General features: G+C 42.8%; 1 protein-coding gene across 2 annotated transcripts in view; it reads right to left on the reverse strand.

Moving 5' to 3' along the window:
* The window catches only part of il16 (interleukin 16), a 169,874-nt gene that overhangs the window by 54,866 nt on the left and 93,909 nt on the right, over positions 1 to 21,099 (reverse strand). For both annotated transcript variants that reach the window (XM_072564801.1, XM_072564802.1), the window contains 6 exons: positions 17,856 to 17,966; positions 15,743 to 15,857; positions 8,387 to 8,460; positions 8,056 to 8,284; positions 4,625 to 4,742; positions 1,034 to 1,166 (listed from right to left, as the gene is read on the reverse strand). In XM_072564801.1, the coding sequence (XP_072420902.1) occupies positions 1,034 to 1,166; positions 4,625 to 4,742; positions 8,056 to 8,284; positions 8,387 to 8,460; positions 15,743 to 15,857; positions 17,856 to 17,966 (780 nt within the window). The remainder of the gene's footprint in view (positions 1 to 1,033; positions 1,167 to 4,624; positions 4,743 to 8,055; positions 8,285 to 8,386; positions 8,461 to 15,742; positions 15,858 to 17,855; positions 17,967 to 21,099) is intronic.

The following is a 21,099-nucleotide window of genomic DNA, read 5'->3' on the forward strand; positions in this document are numbered from 1 at the left end:
TATTAAATTGGAATGGGCACAAACAAAAGAAGGGTCTACAAAGGATATTACAAAGCCTGGGGAGTTTGAGTTATAAGAAGAAGCTGGGACATTTTTTCCTAGAGTATACTAGACTGAGGGATGAACTTATAGAAGTTTGTAAAATTACCATTTTATAAACTTCTACAATGTCACTATATAAAGTGATTAACCAAGGCTTTTTTCCCAGGGGAGGGAAATACAAAAATAAAGAGCATAGGGTTAAGGTGAGAGGGGAAAAAAGAGTTAAAAGGGGCCTGAGGGGCAATGTTTTCACACAGACAGTTGTGTGTATGTGGAATGAACTGCCAGAGGATATGATGGAGGCTGGTACAATTACAAACGTTTAAAAGATATTTGGACAGGTACATGGTTAAGAAAGGTTTAGAGGGGTATGAGCCAAACACAGACAAACAGGATTAGTTCAATTTAGGAGACCTAGACGGCATGGACGAGTTCGGCCCAAAAGTCTGTTTCAGTGCTGTATGTCTCTATGACAGTAAGATTTCTTCATGGTCCACTCAAATACTTGTTGTAATGTGATTGTTCATGTACCTTCAAAGAGGTATAAAGTAAGCTGCTGTAGATCACCATTTGCCACAAGACAGGATTTGATTCATAATTCATGAGACTGTAAACAAAATACAGCAACAATCCTTCAGGTCACACAAGTCTACATAGTCTCTCAGTGTTATAATTGTGTATATTTAATCTTATCTTCAAATAAAGAACCCAGTTCATTGTTCTATCAACCTAGATTGTTGAATTGGTATGTATGTGATTATACAAAAGTAATAAAAGAGCAGTACTATATAAATTAATTTATTCTGTGTCAATATTTCTCTGCACCTTCTCAACACTTATCTCTCTGACCAAGCCTCCAGGCATCACTCTAAGCAGTCCCTTTCTGGGACAATTTTCATCGATGCCCTTTTGTGAAAGATCTGGGGATCTTTCAACACATCAAATTCAAGGGAAAATGCAAATCCGAGTTAGATCCGTCTTGATTTCTTACCAGGGGATCAGGATGCCGGCTAATCGTTAGATCATTAGGTCCAGACTTGCAATGCTGTAGGAGAGTGTAAGCCTCATTCAGGGTCAGATTGTGGACACTTGTTGTATTAATCTTTAAAATGCGATCACCGCACCTACAGCAAAAGATAAAATAAAAACATAAGATTTATTTATTTAACTGAAGGATGATACATTTGTATCCAGACCTGAATAAATCTGAGGCAGAATCATAGATTGTTCACCCAGCTAATAGTTCCATTGAATTCAGACAAAAAGGACAGAGAGGGCCAGTTTCTTTAATATTCTTAATGGTGTGTGCTCTCCAAGAGCAAAGTATCACTCCCAGGACATTAGGCCTATCAGGGAGACAGCATCCAGCTCCCAGTCATATTCCCCAAGTCAGAATGTGCCTTGCCTAAGTCTGCTCATGTGTCATTGTGACTTTCCCCTACTAGTCAGAGGACAGAAGATGAACAGAGGAAGATCTCAGACACTAAGACTGGAGAGTTTGAGCGAGAGAGAGGCTGAATTGGTTGGGGCATTTTGCCCTGGAGCATTGGAGGCGGAGAGGTGACCTTCCAGAACTTTATAAAATTATGAGGGGTATGGATAAGGTGAACAGCCAAAGTCTTTTCTCCAGGGTATGAGTCCAAAACTAGAGGACATAAGTTTAAGGTGAGAGGGGAAAGATTTATAAAAGGACCTGAAAGGTAACTTTCATAGAGGGTGGTGCATATTTGGAACAGAGGAAGTGGTGGAGGCTGGTACAATTATAATACTGACAAGACATCTGTGTGGATATATCCAGGTTTCTGGAAGTGTTGAGGGCTATGGGCCAAATGCTGGCAAATGAGACAAGGTCAGATTGGGATGTCTGACCAGCACAGGTGAGTTGAACCGGGGGATCTCTCTGTGTGTTGTGCGAGTCTATAATTATAGGGAGGAGGAATTAACAAGAGATGAAAAGGGTAAAGCCTCAACATTTGCACAGCCTGCTGATGGATATATAAAAGTTTTTTTTTAAATTGTTCCACTATCACTGTGGTAGTGCTTGATTATGAATCTCTCCAAGGATGTGCCCCTCCCTGTCTCTCTCAACTACTCCAACCACATGAACAGGCAAGAAATCTTTGTTCTTCTAATCCAGGCTACTTGTGAATTCCCAATGTTAATCACTCTGCCACTGGTCTTACCTTCAGTTGCCTAGATCCCTAGTTCTGGAATTCTCTTCCTACACCTCTCACCTTGCTTTCTCCACTGAATACATTTGTCAGTGAAATGTTCAATTGATCTGTTTTTGATTGTGTGGGTCTGGTCACTGACCTGTGCTAATTTTGATGGATTGATTAAGTCTGGGTGTGGATTAAGAGCCAATTAAACAGATCGCACTGAAGCTACCAGAAGCTAAGGCTGGGCTAAGTGTGAGTAAAAAGATGTTTTAAAACTTTAATAAATAGACCTTCTGTATGCTTAGGAATTAATGCTATCTCTTCAGAAATATTTAAAACAAATCTGTGAAACACAACAAAAACAGAAATTGCTGGAGAAACTCAACAGGTCTGGCAGCATCTGTGGGGGAGCAGACAGAATTAACATTTCGGGTCTGGTGATTCCTTTCAGAATTCTTCATTCTGAAGAAGATTCATTGGACCCAAAACATTGACTTTGCTCTCTCTCCACAGATGCTGCATAACCTGCAGTGTTTTTCCAACAATTTTTCTATTTTAATGTTTCTAATTTCCAGCATCTGCAGTTGTTTGGGGTATTTTTTTTGTTCACTGTGAAACACAATATTGAGCAGCAGTGACTTGAGTTATGTGTGGTCCCTGAGAAAAGCAGGGACTATTCCACACAAAATAATTCAACACTCGTCTTCTGTGGAGCTTTTTCAGTGCAATCAGCAACGGAGAGAGCCCACAGAGCAGTGGGTGAGAAACTCAACCCAGTCTTGCAAGGAGCTGGCTCAGTCACTCAAGCCTCTTGTTACCCATTCAAGCTGAACTCCTTGGTGTTTGAGGTTTTTATCAACATAGGCTGACATTGCAGTGTTGAGGGGATGCTGCACTGCCAGTGATATCTTGCAGATCAGATGTTAAACCAAGACTGTACCTAATTCTTGAGAAAAATGTAAAAGATCTAATGACTCTATTTGAAGATGAAAATGTTGTATAAGGCAGCCAGTATCAGTTGAGATAATCCCTGCCCTTCAGGATATAAAGGACCTGCAGGGGCCACCTCTCAGGAAATGCGAATGCATTGGAGACAGTGCAGAAGTGAATTACAAGTCTCATTCCAGGAATGAGAAATTTCAGCTATGAAGATTATTCTTCTTGGAGAGAAGGCAGCTGAGAGGACTATAAGATATAGGAGTAGAATAAGGCTGTTGGCCCATTGGCCCTGCTCCACCATTGAATCATGGCTAATATGTTTCTCAACCTCACCATCCTACCCTCCCCATGAAACTCTCAATCCCCTTACTCATCAAGAACCCAATTCAATACAGACAATGACTTGGCTTCCGCAGCCCTCCACAGTAATGAGTTCTACAGATTAGCCGCCCTCTGGCTGCAGAAATTCCATCTCATTTCAGTTCTAAAGGCTCATGTCTTCACTCTGAGGCTGTGCCCTTGGATCCTTGTCTCTCCTCCTAGTGGAAGCATCTTCTCCATGTCCACTCTATCCAGGCGCTCAGTATTCTTTAAGTTTTAACAAGGTTCCTCCTCATCCTTCTAACCTCCAAGTACAGACCCAGAGTTCTCAGCAGCTCCTCGTCTAACAAGAGGTTCATCCCCGTGATCCCCTCCAATTACAGGGCCCAAAGCTACTCACCATTTTCCACATGCAATCTGACCAGAGCCTTTTTTTGGCTACAGCGGTACATGTCTGCTCTGATATTGAAGCTCTCTTGAAATTAATGCCAGCATTTCATTTGCCTTCCTAACTGCCAAATGAACCTGCATAATAATAACTTTAAATTAATCCTGAACTAAGCCTGTTAAGTCCCTGTCCCGAAGCCTTTCTGTATTTAGAAAATAGTCGATGCCTTTATTCCACCTATCAAAGTGTGGAGCCTCACACTTTCCCAAATTCCATCTGCCACTTCTTTGCCCACCCTCCTAGTCTGTCCAAGTCATTCTACAGCCTTCTGACCTCCTCAATACTACCTGTTCCTCCACCTATTTTTGCACCACCCGCAAACATAGCAACAGTGGCCTCAGTTCCTTCATCCAGATCATTAACGGAGACCTGGTTGAGATTTTCAAAATCACAAATGGGTTGGACAGAGTAAATAGAGGGAATCTGTTCCTGTTAATGAGCTTTGATAAACATTTTCATGTCTCTTGAGTTAGTGAAAGCTGCTACAGAAATGTAGTCTTTCTCTCTTGCTTTCTTGAGGCTTGGTGATGCCAACTGGAGAATTGGGTGAAACCTCAGAATGTTTAGTATTTTTGCCTCGTCTCACACAACCCAAGCGCAGAAACCCTGCGTCCAGCCACATTGAGGTCTCCACGTAGTTCACCAATCACTGCCCTCTACTGCTGCAATGTGAGATACTCTGGGTCAATTTATCCAGTATATTTCCAACTCTTACCGGAGTCTCCCATCCAGATGTGCTACAGATCCCGGAGAGAGAGTGTGGATATAAATGCCAGATGGTTGCAGGGGTGTACACACGCTGCACAACCCGATTCCCAAACCAACACCATCCTCTGAGGAAAGAGAAACAGCATTAGAAACTATACATTTCACCACAACCAACTCCAAAGAATGCTGCTTCCTCCTTTCCGACCAGAGTGTGAAGTGGATTCGATTTCAACCAATAAACAACTTCAATGAAATGAAATCCGATAGGACTGGAGAAACTCAGCTGATCTTGCAGCTTCTGTTGAGACAGAGAAACAGAGTTAACGTCTCAAATCCAGTAAGATTCTTCTTTGGAACTTCTACAAACCTCAATATCAAAGATTTGCTACTGATAAAATCACTAGTCACTTGGGAAAGTGAAGGTTAATTAAAGAAAGCCAGAGCAGATTTATTAAAAGTGAATTGTATTTAACACAATTTAATTAACATGTTGGAGTTCTTTGTTGAGACAAGAAAGAGGGATGTTGAAGGTATTGCTGTGGTTGTGGTAGACGTGGACTTCTAAAAGGATAGAGTGCTGCCTGACAGACTAGTGAGAAAAATTATAGCTCACGGGGAAAAAAGAAGCAAGAGCAAGATGACGGTGTGAGAAGAAGCAGAGTGTAGTGATTAATAAATGTTTTTTTCAGACAAGAGGAGTTTTAAAGTGGAATTCCCTAGGGATTGGTGTTGGAATTCTTGCTCTTCTGAATCTATTAGTAACCTAGATTTTGGGGTACACAGCACTGTTTCAAAATTCATGGATGTTATGAATTACAAGTTTAGAACTTCGAACGAATGCATATTTTGTGGAACGGTGGACAAGCGGCAGGTGAAATTTAAGGTGGAGAACTTGAAGCGATTCAGTTTGGTAGGAAACATGTGGAAAGGTGTTAGTAAATAAAGGTTGCAAATCTAAGGTAGGTACTCGAGTAGAGAAGCATGAGCAGAAACCCAGGAATGGTGGCAGAACAGGTCGAGAGTGTTATTAACAAAATCTAGGCTTTCTTTATAAGAGCCTGGAATACAATCATAAGGAAGTTAGGTTAGACTTGTACAGAGTATTAATTTAAACCTCACTATTGCATCCGCTGCTCGGCACCACATTTAGGAACAATGTGAGAGGGTGCAAAAATATTCGCACACGTCCTCACAGAGGTGAGGAACTTCAGTTACATGGATACATTGGAGAAGCTGGCACTATCTTCTTTGGAGAAGAGAAACTTGAGAGATTTGGAGAAGTATCAGAACCATGAGGAGTCTGGATAGTGTAGATAAAGAGAAACTGTTCCCATTGTTGGAAGGATCAAAAGCCAGAGGGATTTACAGTAATTGGCAAAGAGCCAATGGGGGACATGACAAAAAATGTTTCATACAGTGAGTGGTTAAGGCTGGAATGCGCTGCTTGAGATTGGGGTCGAGGTTAATTCATTCCTGGCTTTCAAGACAGAGTTGGATCATTGTCTGAGAAGGGAGAACATGCAGGGGTTACACCAAGGGCTTGGGGATTGGTTCTAAGCAAACTACTCCTTATGGGGAGCTGGTGCAGACATGATGGCCGAATGGCCTCTTTCAGAGCTTGAACCATTCTGAGATTTTCTGTGCGCTAACCATTTTGCATCAATTCAATCTCTCAATAATTATAACTGGTTAATTTGACCCTCGGCCACCATTTGCTACAATCCATGAGTTGAAGGCTTCTGTAGAGGGAAGGTAAAGAAAAGGACTTGCATTTATGTAGCACCTTTCATGACCTCAGGACAATCCAAATTAATTAAACTAAGGAGCTATTTACTGTTACAGCCATCATTGTTGAGAGGTGGAAAACAGAGGCATCAAGGTTCACACAAACAGCCAAGTGATGTTAACTCAGGAATAAATATTGGCCATCAGTAAACTCCCCTGATCTTTTTGGAATTGTGCCATTTGTCTTTTAGGACTGTCTGAGAGGGTAGCAGGGATTTAGGGTGAACAGTTCACCTGAAAGATGGCACCTCTGACAGCGCAGCACTCCCTTGGTACTTCACTGCAGTTACAGCATGGAAATTAACTCCGAGGTGCAGAGTGACACTGCTGAGCTAATGTAAAACCACGATGACTATAACTCATTAGATGGCAGGAGTGCTCTGAGTGTTTTGGGACCAGTAAGTCAACTTAACATATCTAAGTGTATTGAAGGTCCTGGGTGTCTGCCAAAGAAGTTTGTGCATATATTTATGCACTTGTGAATATATCTGAGTTTTTAAAATATGTTTTAAAGTTATTTGTGTCTATATTTAAGGGAAATTCATTTTATGATCCGAGCAAAGAGTGTAAAGACCATTTCTAGAGAAATGTACTTTAGGAAATTATATTTCTGGTTACCAGTCTTAAAAACAATCTGTTTGCAATAAGTAGCTGGTTCCTTATTAAATACAGAAACCTGTTCAGAATTTTATTTTAACCTGAGTTCATCAGTTAGATAAATTAAGGACTTGGATTCATTTGATAAGATTTTTTTTCACGTTTGTGACTCTGGGAATAGTGGAGTTTGATACCCAGTGCATCGTGATAACAGCCTGCATAAGGCATAGACACCAATCACAATGTTCAATCACTCACAAAGGTGATATCAAGGAAAATGTCTTCATGCAGCAAATGATTAAAGTCAGCCCTGTCAGAAAGTGTGACAGAGTCAGCTTCAACTCGGACATTCAGAAGGAACTTAGACGATTCTGAACTGAGAGAGTGTGGGGAATTATGGGGAGAAGGCAGGAGAATCCCCATTCGTGACAAACATCCTCTGCAGGGTATCATGTAAATAATAGTTTTCAAATGACTATGTGCTAACAAGAAGATAAATTAAATATGGAGGACAAGCACAGTTTTTAATATTTGTAGTTCTTGGTCGTGCTGGAATAGACATATTCCTAAGCCATGAGAAAGGTGAGTGTGAGAATTCTACTGAAACTTCTGTGGTTGTGTGTATAATGGATTAACTTGCTTGACCACCAGAGAGCAGAAAGCATCAATCATGAGGCCTCAGACTGGCCTCACACATATGTACCAGACTTAGCAGGGCTTCAGATGGCCTCTCTGAAAGTCATTCGTGGATTCGACAACTTGTGTTAACGATCTGGATTATTCCCATTGTTCTATTTTCCATTTTTCTACTGCAAACCCAGTTGCTTGAACTAACTTTCACTATTTGATGTAACCTTTGCCTTACTGATCTACTATTGAAACTTAAACCTGATGAAAGGCTTATGCCCGAAATATCGGCTCTCCTGCTCCTCAGGTGCTGCCTGGCTGGCTGTGCTTTTCGACTCTGATCGCCGGCATCTGCAGTCCTCACTTTCTCCTTAAATCAGACGGCCAGTGAACAATTACAATTTATTTCTGGAGCATTCAATTGCTTACCCTTGAATAAGGCGACCTCCATAATAATCCTGTCATTAGGATGCGGTGTCTTTTGTAGGAACAGCATGTTATCCAGTTCCGAACTTGAACAGGTTCCTCTGCTAAAGTCAGCAGTCGAACTGGTTGACCATGAGCGGCTCAGATGTTCAGCTCCTGACTGGCCCTGACTGAGGCCAGGGCTCCTTAAACAAGTCCTGACTGTTAATGTAAGTACCCCTTTCCTCACGTGCTATGTTTAAAAAAAACATAATGAAAACACATTAAATGTCTAAAAAAAACAAACATTCAATAAATAATTTAAAACGTCATACTGTTAAATGAAAAGACTAACCTTAAATATTTGTATAGCTTCGTCATGGGTTAATTCATTCATCAAAACTCCATTCACCTCAAGTATTTCATCTCCTATGTAGGAGAGAGATTGACAGTAAAAACATATATAATGTTCTGCATCTGTCTCACAGAGTGGAAGAGTATCAAAAAAAGGCTTCATATCTCATAAAGTAAGATGTATAAATGGAAAGAAATCGACTTGGTCTTTCTGAGGTGTTGAATCGGAGTCCAACGTCCGTACCCAACACTGGTCAGATCCAATTTCCGGCTGTCTGCCAACCTAAAGAAACCTGTCATCAACATTGTCCATTTCCCACCTGCTTTCTGCTCAATCATCTGAATGGAATAGGACCAGTTAGAGACCACAAAGTCCACTTAGAAAACCCCCAGCCATGCTCCCAACCCCAGCCTGCTGCCATTATTAATCGTTGTTCCCAAAGGAACAGTAAGGTTAGTTGTCCCCTTTGTCATTCAGGGAGTAAACTGGCTCCAGTGCATACTCATCCGGTGATGAACCTCCATTCGTTTGGTTTCCATGGAAATGAACTTAGACAGGTTCTGTAATGAGTAAATGATCTGAATGAAGATGACCCTCAATTAATTTGTGATAACCTGTTTTGTGCATAATAGGCAACATGTACCTTAAGGTGCATTTGAACAGTTTGACACATTACATGTTCTCAGTGATAACGTACTGAAATTATGAACCTAACAGATTACATTAAAAGGAATGGAATAATTATTGCAGACAATTAATGTATCATTCCTTCTGTAGCATTTAAACCACATCACCACACCATCCCTCCTGGTGTAATTCTGAAGATGTGTCACTGGACTCGAAACATTAACTTTGTTTCTCTCCCCAGAAATGCTGCCAGACCTGCTGAGTTTCTCCCAGTATCATCTCCCATTTTCAGGGTTTAATTCCATCTGTCACTGATCTCAATTGGTTATTCATGTAAATCCTAGCACTCCCCAGATCGTTCCATTTCTGTTGTCCCCACAGTTGAACACCTCTGTCCTCTGACAGTGAGGCAGAAAAAGAAACAAGGAGATATGCTTATTTTTGAAAGAAAAAATAACTGGAACTTCATGCATTTTACAGCCTTCGGAACTCGACGTTCAGTTCAGCAATTTCCGGTTGTAAACTCTGAACCTGTTTGTTTCCTTGTTTTGTCAGCAGTAAACATGTTCCAGGTGTAGATGAGGCCACACCTGGAGTACTGGGTGCAGTTTGGTCTCCTTACTTGAGAAAGGATGTACTGGCACTGGAAGGGGATGCAGAGGAGGTTCACTGGGTTGATTCCAGAGTTGAAAGGGTTAGCTTATGAGGAGAGAGTGAGTAGACTGAGAATATATTCATGGGAATTCAGAAGAATGGGGGAAAACCATAGATCGAGGTGGAAACACGTAGGAGTGGCAATGTTGCTAAGGGATGTCAGCGGCAATTGCCGGTGGTTTGCTCCCCTGCCTCAGCCTCCAGCCCTACCCCAGATGACCCACCCCCACACCACAGTCTGCAGAAAATAGAGTCACCACGAGCACTCGGGGAGGCTGCCAGTTTCCTCACCTGCGAGGAAATCAGTTGATCACCCCTGGTGGTTGATCATGGAGGTCCTCTCTCATATTAGGCCAGGCACCTCGAGTTGCACTCAGGCATTTACAGGCCAGCAGTCCCAAACAGACACCAGGGTCCTAGAAGCAGGGGTCCTGCCTAGCAGCCACGAGCCGCCAACCAACCACCAGTGCTGTGTCACCTGCCTCTACAGCCCAGGGCCAGGATCAGGATCAATGCTGCACCCGGGCCGGATCTGAATAATGGCTGGGGAGGGGGTTGGAGTGACAGGGAAGGTGTAGGGGTGGTGGGGAAGAGGTTTGGGGGAGGTGGGGGACAGTGTGGTGGTTTATGGCGGATCTCCGGCAACAAGACCACATCTTGTTTCCCAGGCAATGTTCCCTCAAAGTTGGACGACCAGGCAGCAGCTCAGAGTGCCCACACAACCCAAATGAGATGCCGACACATTGAATTCCACATTGCTGCATCGTAAGCACCTCAGGTGTGTGCAGTGAAAAGAAAATAAGAGGGAATGTAGCTGCATTGAGAGGTGGTCACCTTCCTGACATCAGGTCTCTTATTTGGGTAAAGGAACCCCGTGGTATAGGAGTCTGTAAGGAACACTACATGAGCCCCTGACCCAGTACACGTTATACCAGAGACATTATCTGACAGCCCGAAAGGCCTTAACTGGCAGAAGTGTGAGAAGACAGTCCTGCCTGCCACTGCCTTATTTGGGACAAACGTAGGAAGGAAGTGGGACGATCCCCTCACTGCTCTCCTGTTTGACTGAATGAATTCCCACCATTGAACTAATCAAGGGGAGGGCACAAACTTCCACTCCCATGTTCTTTCTGAAGGGATTCCCAGAGCTTGGGACTGAGACTCCTGAAGAACTCGACCTCCTTTAGTGTGGCAAAGAAAGTTTGGAGGGTCTCATATTAGAGGACAATGATGGAGATCTAAGAGTTCTAGAAGTATTATTGGACTGGAAGATGGTACAGAGTTAGGAGGTGGGAAGTCATGAAGGACACGATTTTGATATGACTGCCGATTAATCACTGGTGTAATGAAGGAGATATTAGTAACATCTTTGGATGGGTAATCTAGAGACGCAGGCCAATGTTCTGGAGAAATGGGTTCGAATCTCACCATGGCAGATGGTGCAATCTGAATCAGAAAAAATTCTGCAGAAGAAAGCTAGCCAATGGCAATCCATAATGTAATTTTAAAAACCTGTCTGGTTCATGTATATTCTTCGGGGAAAGGAGTCTGTCATCATTACCTGGCCTGGCCTACATATGACTCAAAGTAATATAGAACATAGAACAGTCCAGCACAGTACAGGCCTTTTGGCCATCGATGTTATGCTGACCTTTTATCTTACTCTAAGAATGAACTAACATACATGCCTTTTATTTTACCTGTCATCCATGTGATATCCAAGAGTCGCTTAAATGTCCCTCATGTATCTGTCTCTATTACCCTTGCTGGTTGGGTTACCTGCTTGATGGCAATAAATGGTGGTCTGGCTAGTAACACCCACATCCTATCAACAAATAAGATCATCTCAGCTCCTGAGAGAGACTGCCTTTCAACCTACGGCTGAAGAGTGTTCCTGGAGGAGGAAACGAAGCTCCTGAATGTGTGCCTTTGACCCCTAGCTTGAGAGAAAGGGAGATTGGAAAGGGTTATGCACACAGAGCTGAAAGTCATCAGAGTGACAGTTCCTTTCCCCTCCCTACAGTCTTCCCTCCTCTCCCTAGGCGCTGGTTCATTTATCTTCTTCATTCATTGGATGGTGGCATCGCTGGGTGGGCCATCATTTACTGCCCATCCCTAATTGTCCTTCAGAAGGTGGTGGGGAGCTGGCTTCTTAAACTGTTGTAGTCCATTTGATGTGCCACGATCCCTTAGTGCCATTGAAGGAACAGTGATATATTTCCACTGTGAGTGAGTTGCTTTGGAGGGAACTTTGGTGTTCCCATGTATCTGTTGCCCTTGTCCTTCTTGATGGAGATGATCATGAGTTTTAAACATGCTATCCAAAGAATGTTGGTGAATATCTGCAGTGCATCTTATTGATAGTACACACTGTTTGTTATAGGGGATTCAGTGATGGTAACATTATTGAATTCCAAGGGGCTGTGGTCAGATTGTCTCTTATTGGTGATGGTCATTTCTTGACATTTGTGTGGCACGAATGTGACTTGCTATTTGTCAGCTCAAGCCTGGATGATGTCTAGATCTTGCTGCATTTGGATCTAGACTGTGTCAGTGTCAGAGGAGTTGCAAATGGTGCTGAGCATTATGCAATCATTGCAAATCATTCCTCCTCCAGGTTTAAGGGGATTGATATTTATATGGCTAATCCAGTTCAGTTTCTGGTTAATGGTAAACCCCAGGATGTTGATATTGGGGAATTATGTGTTCATAACAATGGTTAGATTCTATTTATGTTGTGCAAACGTGTGACTGACGTCCAACAGCTACAACCATCTTCCTTTATGATTCCAACCAGTGGGGAACATTCCCCCAAATCCCATTTTGCAGGAGTTCCTTGATGCTACGCTTGGTAAAATGTGGCCTTGATATCAAGGACAGTTACTCTCACCTCGTTTCTGGAGTTCCGCTGTTTGAGTCATGTTTGAACCAAGGCTGTAATAATGTCAGGAGCTGAGTGGCCCAGATAAAACCCAAACTGGGTGTCACTGAGCAGCTTATTGCTGAGCAGGTGCTGCTCGATAGCACTGTTAATGACCCCTTCGTTCACTTTACAGATGATTGAGGGAAGACTAATCTGGGGTTAACTGGCCTGGTTTGATTTGTCCTGTGTCTGGTGCACAGGACATACTTGGACGATGTTCCACATTTTCGGGTAGATGCTGATGTTATAACTGTACTGGAAGAGCTTGGCCAGAGGAATGGCAAGTTCTGGAGCACACGTCTTCAGTTCTTTTGCCAGACCCAAAGACTTTGCATTACCCAGTGCCTAAAACCTTTTCTTGATTTCATGTGAGGTGAATAAAATTGACTGCAGACTGGTATGACTGTGATGCTGAGAATCACTGGAGGAGGCTGAGATGGATCATCCACTCAATACTTCTGGCTGAAGATTGTTATGAATGCTTCAGCCTTATCCTTTTCATTGATGTTCTCGGCTCTTCAAACATTGAGGAGTTTGTGGAGTCTCCTCCTCCGGTGAGTTAATTGTTTACCACCATGAAGTGATACAGTTCAAGAGCTCCATTTTGACTCCTGTATGTAAGTGGCCATTTAAATATAGGTGAACCATGAGGAGCATCAGAGCAAAGGTAGCTAATGTCCTTACTATCCTTATCTTATCATTTCTACGGTCATGAGTATTGGATCAGCCATGACTGTATTATTGGCAGAGTGGACTGTTCGTATTTCTTATGGTTTTATAGATATCCAATCACTCTCTATCTAATATAAGGGATATCCAATCAATCTCTGTCTAATACAAGGCCCGGAATAGTGTTCAGGAACTGGTCTCTCCCTCCCTCTGGGTCCTCTAGCCAATTGTTATTTGCCTGATATCTTCCAACTCAAAATAACAGCTTCCACACGAAGCAGTGTTTGCCTTAGGGAGCTTTCTCAACTGCAGACTGCTTTTATCACTGAGTTTGCATTTCCACAGTAACAGCAGCGTCGCTGTGAAGCAGACTCATCCTTTATGACCGTCAGTAGCATTTGATATAATTTGTTCCTGAACTTCCCCTTGTTCAAGAAGGGGAGCAGGGATAGCCCGAGTAACTATAGGCCAGTGAGTCGCACTTCTGTTGTGGGCAAAGTCTTAGAGAGAATTGTAAGGGTTGGGATTTATGAACATCTGGATAGGAATAATGTGATCAGGGATAGTCAGCATGGTTTTGTGAAGGGCAGGTCGTGCCTCACAAACCTTATTGAGTTCTTTGAGAAGGTGACTAAGGAAGTGGACGAGGGTAAAGCAGTAGATGTGGTGTATATGGATTTTAGCAAGGCGTTCGATAAGGTACCCCATGATAGGCTACTGCAAAAATTACGGAGGTATGGCATTGAGGGTGCATTAGAGGTTTGGATTAGGAATTGGCTGGCTGGAAGAAGACAGAGGGTAGTAGTTGATGGTAAAGCTTCATCTTGGAGTGCAGTTACTAGCGGTGTTCCACAAGGATCTGTTTTGGGACCATTGCTGTTTGTCATTTTTATAAATGACCTGGAGGAGGGGCTTGAAGGCTGGGTGAGCAAGTTTGCGGATGATACGAAAGTCGGTGGAGTGGTGGACAGCGAAGAAGGATGTGGCAGGTTACAGCAGGATATAGATAAGTTGCAGAGCTGGGCAGTAAGGTGGCAAATGGAGTTCAATGTAGCTAAGTGTGAAGTCATTCACTTTGGTAGGAGTAACAAGAAGATGGATTACTGGGCTAATGGTAGGCTACTTGGTAGTGTGGATGAGCAGAGGGATCTTGGTGTCCATGTACACAGATCTTTGAAAGTTGCCACCCAGCTAAATAGTGCTGTGAAGAAGGCATATGGCGTACTGGGCTTTATTGGTAGAGAAATTGAGTTCTGGAGTCCTGAGGTTATGTTGCAGTTGTATAAGACTCTGGTGCGGCCTCATCTGGAGTATTGTGTACAGTTTTGGTCGCCATACTATAGGAAGGATGTGGAGGCATTGGAACGAGTGCAGAGGAGGTTTACCAGGATGTTGCCTGGCATGGTAGGAAGATCGTATGAGGAAAGGCTGAGGCACTTGGGGCTGTTTTCATTGGAGAAAAGAAGGTTTAGGGGAGATTTGATAGAGGTGTACAAGATGATTAGGGGTTTAGATAGGGTTGACAGTGAGAACCTTTTTCCGCGTATGGAGTCAGCTGTTACTAGGGGACACAGCTTTAAATTAAGGGGTGGTAGGTATAGGACAGATGTTAGGGGTAGATTCTTTACTCAGCGGGTTGTGAGTTCAGGGAATGCCCTGCCAGTAGCAGTGGTGGACTCTCCCTCTTTATGGTCATTCAAGCAGGCATTGGATAGGCATATGGAGGATAGTGGGCTAGTGTAGGTTAGGTGGGCTTGGATCGGCGCAACATCGAGGGCCAAAGGGCCTGTACTGCGCTGTATTTTTCTATGTTCTATGTTCTATGTTCAATGTTCCTCCAACATTTTGTATCCATTGTGCTGCTGGCTGGGACATCTCTTACCTGCTTCCACTCAGATTTCCAGTCACAGGTAGAATATGGCAACATGGCAAATGGTGAAATTTGCCGATTGTTGGGTAAAACCCTTCTGGTTCACTAATGTCCTTTAGGAAAGGAAATCGGTCATCCAACTGCAGGTGGTCAATAAATGCTGATCTTACAAACGCTGCCCTTCGCCCGTGAATAAATAAACAAAAACAGATGAAAACTGCACCCAGTACTCCAGGTGTAACCTCAACAAGACATTCCTACTACTGTCCTTGAATTGTTTCAGTATGAAGGCTAACATACACTTTGTCTCTTTTTTTTATAATTAGTAAATGAAGGGAAACTATTTTGTTGAACAACAGTTTTTTCATGTTCTTATGATTTTTCTCCTTTGTTGCACCTTGCTAACCAGTAGCTTTTAATTTCTCCAGATTCTTGGGAAGTCCTAGTGGACTAACAAGCCCAGTACAATACCTATAGTGATATCTAAAAATCTTATTAAAGAAACAGATGCTGAAAGCAACAGATAACTAATAGTTTTCTAATAAAGTTCTTTGTTGTGTTTCATGCAAGTGAACCACCCAAGTCAATCCAGTAGTTACTCTGGAGGTCATACCTTCCCTCAGTCTGCCATCAGCAGCTGCTGCTCCTTCTGGGTATATTGTCTTTACAAAAATACCCATTGGTCCGTACACACTGTCTCTTCCTCCGACCACACTGAAGCCTAGTCCCTGGGAGATCACATTCCTCAGTTAGACAGTAGAACATTCTCAGAAATATACATTAATAACATTAACATCCTTCAAGCACCATGCCATATTTATACACCTCAGAAGTGGTCACACGTGAAATTATTTTTGAAATATATTTGCGAAGGGAATGAAATTGGACCTTGTTCTATTGATGTCACAACCGTGGTGCAATGAGATCCTATTTTGTTTCATAGCCAACGACCCTCTGACTTGAGCCATGTAGACTGAGTTGTGCATCAATACCCTGTAAAATCCCTGATATAACTGACCCAGGGAAATTGAAGATTCCAATGAGCAGTTCCCCTGCATTTGGATTTTTTTAAAAATGCAGTAAAGTCAGATAATTTATACGGTTCCACTTTGGTTAAGATAACTGTTACTAACCAAAAGTTAGATTTAAAAACCTTCTCCTGGGTAATTATTAAACTGACCATCCTACCAGGAGATAGTGAGGACTGCAGATGCTGGAGAAGTTAGAGTAGATAGAGTGTGGCACTGGAAAATGCACAGCAGGTCAGGCAGCATCTGAAGAACAAGAGAGTCAATGTTTCAGGCTTGACCCACTGTGTTCCTTCCAGCACCACACTTTATCGCCTCTGACCGTTCAAACAACCACGCACCATGTCAACAACATCGTCCCTCCATGACTCTCACAGTCATCACCCTCGATCAGAGCCCCCAGCCAACATGATTCCACTGCCAACACCCTACCCTAAACAGGAGCCAGCTCCCTTTACCTCTGACCTGAAACCCTAGGCCTGAAATGCCACTACCCACCAGACCATATCCCCTCCTCTCCCTGCTGATCTGACAAACCCCTCTTTGTCAGACAAAACACAACTCTCGCACCAGACCCTACTCCCAATTCTTCCTGCCAAACCCGTCAACTCCATGACCCCCCAGGCAGAAACCTCCCAAGCACCCCATCTGGAACCCAGGAATCCTCCCCACTTGGTTCCCTAGAGCCCTACTCACCTGGCACTCTGCCCATCTGGAGCCCTACCCAACTGGTACCCTGGGACTCTACCCACCTGGCACTCTGGCACCCTATCTACCTAGCACTCTCCCTATCTGGTACCTTGGAACTCTTAACTAACTACCATTGTCACCCTCCACTTACCTATATATCCTTTGAAGCAGTCGTTGTTGAATTAATTGCTAAATTAAAGAAAAAAATACTAGATTTCAGATAAAAATCACCCCTTAATACTTCTACACTCACCAACTCCTAGTACAGACAGGATATTTGTGGGAGCCTGTTGAATGCAAGTGCTCCATTTCCTACATAATACTGTGGATACGTTTCAAAACATACATTAAAGTGACACCTGCTGGTTGTGAAAATGCAAGTCACTTTTGTTTAAAAAAGAATTGGCTTCACCCAGCTGTTAGGTCGTCCAAGATATCTTGCAATCTTTGGCGTTAATCTTCATTATTGACAGTTATAGTTCTTCCCTCAGACTAAACCTGCTTATCGCTCAAGAGGATGGTGGTTCGTTCCCCTGGAATGCTCTTGCGCTCTCCCTCTCCACCCCATACAGGTATACCTTATTTTAGGGACCGACTATCTCTGCTGTGTCAATCAATTGTCTCGACCCCGTCAGCTGATGACCATGGGCAGTTACTCACGATGCCAGAGAGACTGCTGCTCTCTTGGCCACCTCCATCCGAGGATTAGTTTAAGCTTCTAAAAACAAAAACTTCTTGTATTCACATACGATACCAATAATAGGGTAGTGTGACACCAATAAATCCTTGTTGTCAGTTAAACTCCCAGTGAGTTGTACAACCTCTCCTTTGTTTTCATATGCTAGAGATCTGTTTAAATCCAGAACACTCGGCCTACACAGGAAATACTAAATACAAAGGATCGGTTTTAAAAAGGACCCTGATTTAAACAGCTCAAATTTAACAGCAAAGTATTTTCAGGAAATGCTTTTATCTTTCTTCAGAAAAATAACAGAAAGTAAGTCTTACCTTTCCTTGACCTTTCATCAAAACAATGTTTGAAATGACTGAAGGTGAGGTACTGGAGCACGAGTGGATTAAGTGGGCTGAACTTAAAGATCGAACAGCTTTGGTCATTGTCTGTAGGAAAACAACATTGTTATAACTGGGAATCTCATTAGCAATGAAATCCCTGGAGTAAGTTTGTCACATCACTGTAATATTCAGTTGAAGAATAAACCCTCTTTACCCAAAATGTCCTCTTTATTCTATTAATGTTGAAGAAACAGGGTTTTCACTTGACTTTAAATAACCACTTGGCAACAACAGCAATTTCAATTCATGTAGCGCCTTCAAAGTAGTAAAACATTATAGAGTGCTTCAGACTAAACGTAATACCAAGTGACATATGGGGATAATAGGATGTGTGACTAAAGACTTAGTAAAGAGCCTATCTTTAAAAGAGTACCTAAACAGAAAATAGAGAGGTAAATAAAGTAGGAAAGATGTTGAAGGGAGAGAATTTGCAAACTTGTGACCTCGCCAACTGAGAACACAGCCACCAATGGTGAAGCAATTAAAAATGCAGAAGAGATCAGAAATAGAGGATCACAGAGATCTTCATAGAAGAATCATAGAATCAAAATTCACTCATAGAGTCCTTACCATGCAGAAATAGGCCATTCAGCCCAACAAGTCCGTACCGACCCTCTGAAGAGTATCCCATCCAGACTCTATTACTTTACATTTCCCCTGACTCATGCACCTGGATTTTATGGGGCAATTTAGCATGGCCAATTCACCTGACCTGTACATCTTTGGACTGTGGGAGGAAACCGGAGCACCCGGAGGAAACCCACACAGACACAGGGAGAATATGCAAACTCCACACAGACAGTTGCCTGAAGTGGGAATCGAATCCAGGTTGAGGCAGTCGTGCTTACCACTGAGCCTGGATCTTGGGGAGTTGTAGGGCTAGGGAAGGCCACAGGGATAAGTGGAGGTAAGAACATGGAGTGATATGTAAACAAAGATTGAACTTAAATTTAGGTGTTGTTAAACCAGCAGCTGATTCTGTAGAACATGGCTGTTGGGCAAATAGAGCCTGATGAGATTTGGGATAAGTACGAGCTTCTTCAAGCTAGATGGAGGGACAGGTAATGTTGGGGAGGCAGGGAGCCTGCAGATGGACATGGGCAAGCTAGGAGAAAGGCAAAGAAGTCGCAGTTGGAACACAATGTGGCAAAGTGTGAGGTTATGCACTTGGTGTGAAGGACAGAGGGATAGACTAATTTTGAAATGGGGAAAGTCTTCAGAAATCTGAAGCACAAAGGGACTTCGGAATCCTAGTTCAGGATTCTCTTAAGGTTAACATGCAGGTTTGGTTTGCAGTTAGGAAGGATTAGAGTGGTGCTGGAAAAGCACAGCAGTTCAGACAGTATCCAAGGAGCAGGAAAGGCAAATTCAATGTTCGCATTCATTTCGGGAGAACTAGAATACAAGAGCAGTGACTGCCAAGGCTGTATAAGGTTCTGGTCAGACTACATTTGGAATATTGAGAACAGTTTTGGGCCCCATATCCAAGAAGGGACAGAGGGGGTCCAGAGATGGTTCACAAGAATGATCCTGGAAATGAAGGGCTTGTCAATAAGGAGTCGTTGCGAACTCTGGGTGTGTATTTGAAAGGGTTTAGAAGGATGAGGAAGGATTTCATTGAAACTTACAGAATACTGAGAGGCATGGGTAGAGTGGACATTGGAGAAGATGTTTCCACTAGTAGAAGAGATTAGGAATGAAGGGCACAGCCTCAGAATAAAGGGATGGCCCTTTAGAACTGAGATGAGGAACTGCTTCAATCAGAGGACGGTGAATCTAGAGAACTCATTGTCACAGAAGGCTGCAGAGGCCAAGTCTGAGATAGGATCAAAGGTTACAGGAAGAAGGCAAGGTTGAGAAACGTATCAGCCATGATTAAATGGTGTTGCAGACACAATGGGCCAAATTACCTCATTCCTTTTGTCTTTAAACCTCTGCTCCTGAAAATGAAGAGAAGCAGAATCCTGGAATATTTTAAAGGCCGGGGAGGTTGGTTTTTTGTTAAACAATGGGTAAAAGGTTATCGGGGGAAAGCAGGCTTACTGATTTGAGGTTCCAATCAGATCAGCCATTATACTGAATGACTCGAGGGGCTGAATGGTCTATTAGGGTTGTACGTAAGATAACAGAAGATATAACGTGGACACCAGCTGAATACAAACTAGACAAGTTGAATCTGCAGATAATTAGTCAGGATGTGGGTCTTAATGGCAAATGATCTAAGAGTGGGGGACTGAAATTAGCAATATAGAGATAGGTGTAGCCAGTATTAATGATAAACAGGATGTCAGATTGGAGCTCAGTTCAGGGTTCAATAATGTTGAGATTAAACAAGGAATAGAGGATCAGAGACAAACACCACACATCTTTTAAAAGGAGCAGTTTGCTTTCCCTGTCAGTTTCCCAACCCAGTGATTATTTATTTCTGAGTACTGAAGTGGACACATCTCCTTTTATTTATTGTACTGTTGAGGAGCTGCTGAGATTGCAGCAAAGTGTTCCCAGCTGCACAGTCAAGAAAGCTGCTTTATTGCTGGGACCAAGGTAACGATGGAAGACCAGGAACTTCTGAACACTTTGTACAGCCCAGTCGGACTGATGGTTTGGCATTGAATGGATTACGGTATCAGGATATGTCCAATCAATCCATTCAGCCTCTTCTCTGATTTATTAACTTAGTCAATTGTACCACAAACCCAAAATTCAATTTAGCTCCAAGTAGCTTAATATTCTGAAGCAACAAAAATCTCTCCACCACAGTCTTGAAAGTTTCATATGTTCTCCTACACCCACAGGCTGTTAAGGAAATGAGCTCCAAATGTGAAAATATACTTCCAGATTTCCCTCTCCAGAATTTGAAGATTATGTCACCTTGCTCTTGCCTCCTCGTTAGAGGTTTCTCTGCATTGACCCTATCGTATCCTTCTAACATTTTAATTACATCACAACTGAGTATACTCAAAGGACTGCAAGCTATGTTTACACAACTTGTCCTCATAATTAATGTATCCTTCCTGAGCTGTAATGCCAAGAATTGAACACAGTCAATGCTGATGGGGTCTGACTGAGGTTCCGCACGACTACAACATAGCTTCCCCTTCTCTGTGACCCTGACTCATCCCTCCCAACCTGCACCTCACCTTGCATTACAGACTAACACCCCATTAGCATTTTGGAT

Source organism: Chiloscyllium punctatum, chromosome 48 (genome assembly GCF_047496795.1).
Source record: "Chiloscyllium punctatum isolate Juve2018m chromosome 48, sChiPun1.3, whole genome shotgun sequence".
Taxonomy (NCBI): Eukaryota; Metazoa; Chordata; class Chondrichthyes; order Orectolobiformes; family Hemiscylliidae; genus Chiloscyllium; species Chiloscyllium punctatum.